The sequence below is a fragment of the Urocitellus parryii genome, chromosome 14, assembly GCF_045843805.1.
Source record: "Urocitellus parryii isolate mUroPar1 chromosome 14, mUroPar1.hap1, whole genome shotgun sequence".
NCBI classification, from domain to species: domain Eukaryota; kingdom Metazoa; phylum Chordata; class Mammalia; order Rodentia; family Sciuridae; genus Urocitellus; species Urocitellus parryii.
In genome coordinates this window covers 64,916,471-64,925,935 of record NC_135544.1, presented here as the reverse complement: position 1 = coordinate 64,925,935, position 9,465 = coordinate 64,916,471, and the positions used below count along the sequence as shown (strand labels likewise).

General features: G+C 45.3%; 1 protein-coding gene across 1 annotated transcript; it reads right to left on the bottom strand.

The window, feature by feature from the left end:
- Positions 1-6,786: 6,786 nt before the first annotated feature.
- On the bottom strand, positions 6,787-8,580 carry LOC113177627 (beta-defensin 33-like). Its single transcript, XM_026382184.1, has 3 exons — positions 8,535-8,580; positions 7,502-7,518; positions 6,787-6,903 (listed from the first exon to the last, which is right to left on the bottom strand). Exons 1-3 carry the CDS (start codon positions 8,578-8,580, stop codon positions 6,787-6,789), a joined length of 180 nt encoding a protein of 59 aa, XP_026237969.1.
- Positions 8,581-9,465: the final 885 nt, after the last annotated feature.

Here is a 9,465-nt window from a genome sequence, read left to right as displayed (position 1 = left end):
TTGGCCAGGGGACTGGGGGGGGGGGTGACGCCTGCCACCCTGCTGATTCCATCCTTCCCTGGGGCTCCCTGCTCCAGGCCTGGGACTCCACATCAGTGATCTCACAGCGTCCTCCTCACGAGGATCCCAACGTCCAGGTGTCCTTCAACCCCAGGGTTTGTCCACCGTCTGCTCTCCTGGAACTACCTCCAGGTTTCACTTGGCTTCATTCCGTATGGAGTCTCCCTCCAGGGTGTCAGTCCGTGTTGGGGAGACAGAAAACAGCAGGACCATGTTCTAATCCAAACCCCGAATTCTTTCTGTATTTTCTCCTGTGTTCTATCAATTGCCTATTCTCGTGGAAGTGCCACCGATATTTGAAGACCTGTGGCCTTAAGGTTTGTCTTCACGCCTGATAACACAAGCCAGAAGAAAATCCACCCTCTTTGTATTTCCCCACCTTTTATGTTTGAAAATTTTTAACCCAACAGGAAAGTGGAAGAAGTGGTAGCTGGCAGCCGGCAGTGTTTGCTGCCCCTACCCTGTGTTTCCATGATCTCTTGAATATTGTCATCGTGACATTGTCCCCTGCCCACTCGTCTCATGGGTGCTGGCTGGAACTTCTTTACATAATCACTAATGTAATAATGATCCAGTAACATCTCCTGATACACGATCCAAGTGTCCCCAAGTGTTCCAATACATCTTTTGTTGCCTTTTAAAAGAATCTACAGGGCCAGGCACTGTGGTGCACGCCTGTAATCCCAGCGGCTTGGGAGGCTGAGGCAGGAGGATTGCAAGTTCAGGCCAGTCTCAACAAGTTAGTGAGGCCCTAAGCAACTCAGTGAGACCCTGTCTCTAAATAAAATATACACGCACAAAAAGAGCCGGGGATGTAGCCCAGGAGTTTAGTGACTCTGGGTTCAATCCTTAGTATGGAAAAAAAAAAAAAAAGAATCTAGGATGTAGTCAAAGCCCCAAATGTGCCTTTTGTCGCTGCTTCTGATCTCTTCCAGAACAGTGCCTCACACTTCCTTTTCTAAAAGGACCAAGGCCTGTTTTCTTGTAGAATATCTGACCATCGTGATTTGTCTGAACATTTCATCATGATAGACCAGGGGGAAATTTTCTCAACAAGTACACAACATAAACAGGCAAAGCCTTTCCCGGCTGAATGGTTTCCAATTTTATATGTTTTCGTGTGTTTAACACATTTTAATAGGTCTGCCTGAAAAGTTTCCTAACTTCTTTTGTTAATGTGAAAACTGAAAATTATACTATGCTAAATTAAATGATGGATCATTTCCTGATAAGAAAAACTCCTAAAATACTAAATGCTAACTTTCAGTTAAAGCTGATCTAAAGACACTTGGGTCTGCTGGTAAGCATGTCCTCTGCTACATAGAAAATTATCCTCTATGGAAACATGCTTTTCAAAACTTGTGAACTCTCATGCTTCCTCATTTTCACTAGAAGTTAAAGTTACTAAAAGTTAAAAGTTGTGATTAATATGATTGAAACCATTGGAAATGAGCGTGAAAGAATGTAATTACATGTCAAAAATGTACAAAGAAAGTAGTGTGTATTTTTTAAAAAGGAAGTACACAAGGCGAATGTCTTCATTAAGGAAAGAGTGATTTTTTTTCCCCAAGTTTCTTCTTAGTTGACTACAGAATACATATTCATTTTAAGGCTTGAGAAAACAGAGAAATAAAAGATAAAAATCAATGCTTCCTTATCTAGCTAACATTGTTATGAATTTCCTTTTAATGTTATTAAATGTAGATAATACCTACATTATCTACATTTAATAACATTAAAAACTGAGATGGTATACTTATATTCGAATTTTGTATCCATTGTTTTATTCTTATTAAAAGAATAAGCACTCATTATTTTTCTACCATTTTAATTTTTATTTGTTCTTATTAGTTATACATGATAGTAGAATGCATTTTGACATATTATACATGTCATGTATGGAGTATAACTTCTCATTCTTATGGTTATACATGATGTAGAATTACACTGGTCATGTAATCACAAATGCACATAGGGTAGTAATGTCTGAATCATTCTCCTGTCTTTCCTATCCCCATTCCCCCTTCCTTCCCAATCCAAAGTACTTCTATTCTTCCCCACCCCACCCCCTTAGTGTGAGTTAGCATCCACATATCAGAAAAAGCATTCAGCTTTTGGTTTTGGGGGATTGGCTTATTTCACTTACCATGATATTCTCCAGTTCCATTCATTTACGGCAAATGTCATAATTTCATTATTCTTTATGGCTGAGTAATCTTCCATTGTTTATATATGCTACATTTTATTTATCTGTTCATCTGTTGAAGGTCTTCTAGAATGATTTTATATTTTAGCTATTGTGAATAGAGCTGCTATAAACATTGATGTGGCTGTGTTCTTGTAGTATTCTGATTTTAAGTCCTTTGGGTATAAACTGAGTGAGGAGTGGAATAACTGGGTCAAATGTTGGTTCCATTCCTAGTTTTCTGAGAAATTTCCATACTGCTTTCTAGAGTGGTTGATCCAATTTGCAGTCCCACCAGCAATGTATGAGTGTCTCTTTCCCCCCACGTCCTCGCTAACATTTATTGTTGCTTGTATTCTTGATAATTGCCATTCTGACTGGAGTGAGATGAAATCTCAGTATTAGTTTTAATTTGCATTTCTCTAACCACCAGAGATGTTCAACATTTTGTCATATATTTGTTGACTGATCATATTTCTTCTTTTGTGAAGTGTCTGTCCAGTTCATTAGCCCATTTATTGATTGAGCTATTTGTGGATTTTTGGTGTTAAGTTTTTTGAGTTCTTTTTATATCCTGGAGATTAATGACAGCTGGATTCTTATGCTTGATTTTGCTTCTAGTCTACGACAATCCCACATCTTGCCTCTGGAAAACTCAGTTGTACGTGTGTGAGATAAAGAGAGTCTAAGAGGAAAATTCCATCATAGCATTAGTATTATTGAATGAGTTTTGACTTTGATGGCCCCTAGTGGGACCGTGAGAACTCTCCATGGGCTTCAGATCGTACTTGAGAATCACTGTGCTGATGGCAGACCACCCAGAAGAAAGTGGTAGCAAGCTAATGAGAACCAGGACAAACCCACAACCCACAGGTGAGTCCAGATAAGCTGTGCTCCTGCAAGTTTCTATCAGTGTTGCTCATATGATGATGGGAATGACAATACCTAGTGACTAAAAGGAGTGCCAAATTATTAAGCAGTAATAGTGTTAAGTTAGGAGGCGGGGAGCCCAGAGGGTGCCCTCAGTTCCCTCCTGATTGGGGGAGTTAGTGTGTTAAATTCAGACGACACCCTCAGATTTACTTAAGAAAGCCAAGGGAAGTTTGCTTCCCGTTGAAGGAAGGCCACAATCTTGAGGTGTCTGAATTTAGTGGAATTTCAAGCACAACCTCAAAAATAACATGAATTTAAAACCAGTGGAGGGAGAAAATGGGGTAAGAATACAAGAAAGAAACAAGGCCCCAATTTACAAAGGCACAAAAGTTTATTTCTTCAGCATAGAAAAAGGAGGACAAATAGGTTGAAATTAAAAACAAGTCTCTCTTGTGGCTCAAGCGGTAGAGTGCTCGCCTGGCATGCGTGCGGCCCGGGTTCGATCCTCAGCACCACATACAAACAAAGATGTTGTGTCCGCTGAGAACTAAAAAATAAATATTTAAAAATTCTCTCCTCTCTCTCTCTCTCTCTCTCTCTCTCTCTCTCTCTCTCTCTCTCTCTCTCCTCTATCTTTAAAAAAAAATTAAAAAAATAAAAAATAAATAAAAACAAGTCTCTCCATGCTGGTGACCACAGTGCATGTGCACAGGCACACCTGGCTGGTGACCACAGTGCATGTGCACAGGCACACCTGGCTGGTGACCACAGTGCATGTGCACAGACACACAGACACACCTGGCTGGTGACCACAGTGCATGGGCACAGACACACCTGGCTGGTGGATGACCACAGTGTATGGGCACAGGCACACCTGGCTGGTAACCACAGTGCATGTGCACAGGCACACCTGGCTGGTGACCACCGTGCCTGGGCACAAGCACACCTGGCTGGTGACCACAGTGCATGGGCACAGGCACACCTGGCTGGTGACCACAGTGCATGGGCACAGGCACACCTGGCTGGTGACCACAGTGCCTGGGCACAGGCACACCTGGCTGGTGACCACAGTGCATGGGCACAGGCACACCTGGCTGGTGACCACAGTGCCTGGGCACAGGCACACCTGGCTGGTGACCACAGTGCCTGGGCACAGGCACACCTGGCTGGTGACCACAGTGCCTGGGCACAGGCACACCTGGCTGGTGACCACAGTGCCTGGGCACAGGCACACCTGGCTGGTGACCACAGTGCATGGGCACAGGCACACCTGGCTGGTGACCACAGTGCATGGGCACAGGCACACCTGGCTGGTGACCACATTGCATGTGCACAGGCACACCTGGCTGGTGACCACAGTGCCTGGGCACAGGCACACCTGGCTGGTGACCACAGTGCCTGGGCACAGGCACACCTGGCTGGTGACCACAGTGCATGTGCACAGGCACACCTGGCTGGTGACCACAGTGCATGGGCACAAGCACACCTGGCTGGTAACCACAGTGCATGGACACAGACAAAACTGAAATATGGATACTATCAGGTGTGTAAAAGAACCCATTCTATCTATGCACCATTTAAGAGACACACAAAGTTTATGAGTTTGGACCAGTTGGAAGTGAAGGAACAGACTAGATTCCAGAACCAAAAGCCAGCCAGTGTAGTTCAGTTTTCTGCAAAACAGGAGCCAGCTTAAAGCATCTGAAAACCTTACTAGGTTAAAGGGGGAAGATGCCTCACGACAGACATCTCCATTGTCAGAGAGCTAGGAGAGCTTTAAGTCTGTGATCATTCAACAAGGTGACCTCCAAGTATTTAATAAATGCGGCTATAGAAAAGGTGTCACAAATTCACCATCACAGGGAGGATTTTACACACCTTTACTAATATAAATGTTACATATTCTTGCATTTTAGTATCATATTATACTAAAACCTGTTTGATCCTTCTGACATTTTATCAATTTCAATAATAAAAACAAGGCTTCTTAATTTTCCAGTTATGTAAGTAATGCATAATTACTCTTTATAAACATTCAGATCTAAAAACTGTACAGAATGAAAAGTCATAGTCCTTTTCATGTCCCACTGAGCATATAACATCTTTTTTCTTCAAATGCTCAGTCATGAAACCTTACCTGATTTATTATCAAACAGCCCACTGCCCTTGTCCCCAGTGACAGCCAAGTCACCTTTCCCCAGTCAGATGCCAACATTCACATGGGTCTGAGGGTGATGTTCCTTGTCTCAAGGATTTTTTTCTATTCCTGATCACCATTCCATACTTTGAGCCTGAATATCTAAATTATAATGACAGATAGTGAAAGACACTATTATTTCTCTTTAAAAAAACATTCTTGTTTATTTTGGCACATTTCCCCGGTGTATCGTGAATTTTATAATCAGCCAATGAACATCATAGAATTTCTCATTTCAATCTTAAATCTCAGAGTCATCACTGGTGTGAGGACCGTGTTCCTTGGTCAACTTGCCGCTCTTCCACATTGTGCAAGAGGTTTCACTGTATCCCATGACAGCCCATGGCCACAAAGAGAGACCAGCGAAGGATCTGGCAGGGGTGAGGGGCCTGGGCTGGGAGCCCGGTTCCCGATGGTAGTTTTGATTTCATCACTAATAGCTTTTCACTTAACATGGACCTAATATCTCTGCACTCATTTTCCTCCTAATTCCTCAGGGATGATATCATACTTAAGCTAAGGGAAGTTTGCCTCTGGATGAAGGAAGGCCACAATAAATCACTCCAATATTTTTTCCTCATGATAGGTCCTACTTCATTACCAAGTGAAATCAGCCATTACCAGGGGAGAAGAGGGAAGACAAAAATCTGTTCAGGAACAAAGATGTTATATGCTCAGTGGGACGTGAAAAAGACTATGACTTCTCCATCCACACCCTGCCTACCTACAGTTACCACCCAGTTAACCCTTATCAGTGGATTAATCCACTCACCAGGCCACACGCTCATGCCCCAATCGCCTCATCCCTGAAGTCTGCTGCATTGTCGAAGTTTGCTGCATTGTCTCACACCTCTGCGGGACCCCGCGTCCCCAAACCACAGCCGAAGGCAGCCTGGATCCTCTGGCCAAGGTGGCGTTTCTCCTCTGAAAAGCTACCCTTTCCCTGTGCTGCACTCTCTGCAAAGTTCAAACCTTCTCTGGGCTGAAAAGGGTTTCTTGTGTTCTAAGAAGTCGATTCTGAAGGAATCTCACAATTGGAAAGTTGTTTTTTGAGAGGAAAATAATCAGGTGTCTCCAAGTGCTGGTCCTCCGTCAGTCCACAGATGGGTTCCGGTGGCCTCTGAGCCCTGGTCCTGTGGGTCGTGTCTACGTGCCACTGCTCCACCTAACTCACAGTCAACGCCCTTACCCGACGTCCACAGATGTGTAGGCACATCAGAGTTTACAAGTATCTCGGGGGACACGCAGTTGTGTGGTTACAGGCAGAGTAACTGACACTTAGAAAAGGAAAAGGCCCCCTCAATCATTTCCCTAGTGGTGGGACAAAACCTAGGACCTGAATTCTCCCCTCTCCAGTTCAACAGCCTGCTACGGGAGCTCACCCTCAGCAAGACGTGTGGTGTCTTTATTGAGCAGAAACCAGAGAGGGTGCATGGGCAGCTGCAGGAGGGGCCTCCCTGGGGCGCTGCCGCTACAGCCTGCAGCAGTGCTTGTTTCGGCTTCTGCATTCCGCAGCCAGGATGGTGCAGCCGTGGGTTTTCTGGTGTTTGCAGGCACCACCCAACTTTTCACATTCAAGATCTTTTTTCTTTTCATAGGCTGCAAAGGAAAGAGGGATGAAGAAATGAAGTGAAATCTTGTGCAGCCAAAGAGACTACCACTCGTCCCTGCTTGGCAGGGGTGGGCAGACTGCTCCCACGGCCCAAGTGAACGCTGGCGGGTTTGGGTACAACCCGGGAGCTTCAGGTACTTTTCACATTGGTAAATTATTGGAAGCAATTCAGGAGAACAGTGTTTGAAAAGTCTATGCAATTCTAATTTCAGTGTACTTAAGTAGCGTTTAGTAGCTTGCGTGCTCACGTATTTTTGTGGCTGAGTTCCTGCAAAAGGCAGAGATGTGCTGCTACGGCAGACACCACATGGCCCTCAGAGCCCGAGGTGTCACAGAGGACGCTTGTGACCTACTGTGGCCTACACAGTCTTTTTCCTTATTGGATCAGAAACTTTGGATTAGAAAAAGCACCTCATGAGACTGCCCAGGGTTAGGACTGTTTTGCTTCCTCTCTCTGCAAGCTCCTTAGGGCACCCTGGCCCTCCTCAGCAGGCAAAGCCTGACCCAGGTGCAGCTCATGAGACGCCATAAGCCCTGAGCGCATGAGAGCGCTGAGGAGCACGCGGCCACGGACCCTGCCTGCCGTGGTCTCTGCAGCGAGTGTTTTCTCAGGAATCGTGAGGCTCTAAGTGCCTGGCACAGGATGAGCACCAGACTCCTAGTGCTCTTGTGTGTTGTCTGGGAAGAAAATTCTGTGAGATCAAGAGGGTTGAACGAACAGTGTGGACAGCAGCGAGAGCAGAGAACTCAAATAATACCTGAAGTTGAGAGCTGGAGGTGACAGGTGGCCCCACACACTCGAGTGTTTGGATATATAGGTATACACGCATATCTGTCTACATCCACATGCATATATAGCTACCTATATAGCCTATGTCTATCTGTCTGTCTATCCTTCCACCCATCACCATTAGGCTGTTCACCAAACAGGTCCAACCATCATCTTGACACACAGTAGGACTGACGTCTCATCTTTGTTGAGCTGGGAACAGCCATGGGTCTTACTTCGTGATTTTGAGCAGAAGTGATCAGTCCCTTCAGGGCTGGAGCCCTCAGATGCCAACGGGGACTCCTCTGAGCTCCTCCCTTTACAGTGACCAGCTGTGTTCATGGTGGCAGCTGCACCCCCAGCCAGGTCTGATCTGCTACAGTGAACAGAGTGCCCTGTGGCCTGGATGGAGTCACAGCACGAGCAAAAATTCAGCCTCTGCTCTTGTGAGATGCCAATATTTGGACGTGGTTCCCATGATGGTACCACCTCCCTGAGTCAACACGCAGAGGGTCACAGGGAAAATGGGGAGGCCCCAGTCAGATTTGAGGTTCAGATTAGTGGTGAGAGTCTTTCAGAATAAGGATGTCCCAAGTATTGCACGGGTCATGTTCACACTCGAGTCTGTTTTCTGGGACTGTTGGGTGTAATACAAGCATTGTTCTTGGAACTAAACCAACTCATGCTTGAGTGTCTCTAATGCCATCTCTGTAGCTTTGAACCAGTTAGTTGTTCCCAAGGCCTCACTGGCTTGTGAGTCCATTAGTCCTACTGCGGCCTCCATGGCACCTGCCACGTCACCCTGCCGGGTGGATCGCTGGCTTACCTGAGGCCCCACGGAAGAGACAGACCAGAAGGAGGAGGAGGAGAGCCAGCAGCCTCATGGTTGTGGGAAGGCCTGCCTGCAGGGTCTGTGGGTGGCTCTGTCTTCAGTGCTCATCAACGACAGGAGGATCTGGAAGAGTGAGGAGTTGACCTGAGAGGAAAGCTCACATTCCTAGTGGAGATACTCAGTTTAGGGTCTGGTGTAATTTGTGAATGCTTCTTCTGTGGGATTAAGATTACTGAGCTCCACACACAAAAATGACTGTTAACTCTTTTTAAAATATTTATTTCTTTTTTTAATATTTATTTTTTAGGTGTAGATGGACAGAACACAATGCCTTTATGTTTTTATGTGTGCTGAGGTTCGAACCCGGGTCCCGCCCGTGCTAGAGGAGTACTCTACCGCTGAGCCACAATCGCAGCCCTAAGGTAACATTTTCTAATGGCTTTTCATTCCAGATTATGACTCTTGTTTGTTTGTTTGTTTGCTTTTTTACAAGAAATCATCACCAAGCCAGGGTTTGGGGGGTCATTCCTTGACTCATGCCCTGCTGCATGACCCTGCACCTCTGCACTCCTCAGCTTTCCCTGTAGGAAAACTAGCTGACGAACCAACAAAACCTCATAAACCCTTTCAGAAGCAGGTAAAAGAAGGTATTGTTTTGTAAGTGGAAATTACCTTCTGTTCCATCCTTACTCGCTCTCAATAATTTGTTTGCTACTGAATTGCATGAGTGACCCCCCTGCTAGGCGAGAGTGTACCATGGCCAGCTCTCTCAGAGACCACAGTGGTGACACATCAGGGGCCAGAGGGTTTCTCACTTCAGGCCTTATATCAAGGTGGTCTTGGGATAAAAGGGTTAAGCAGCACAAAGAAACAAACAAAACATCAACGTCCCTCTTCATCTCTTTCTCCTCTCCATAAAATATTTGTTCAAAAAAAT

Bases quoted from the DNA above. Each gene is read 5' to 3' on its own strand.
- LOC113177627 (XM_026382184.1), bottom strand. From the start codon at position 8,580: ATGAGGCTGCTGGCTCTCCTCCTCCTCCTTCTGGTCTGTCTCTTCC.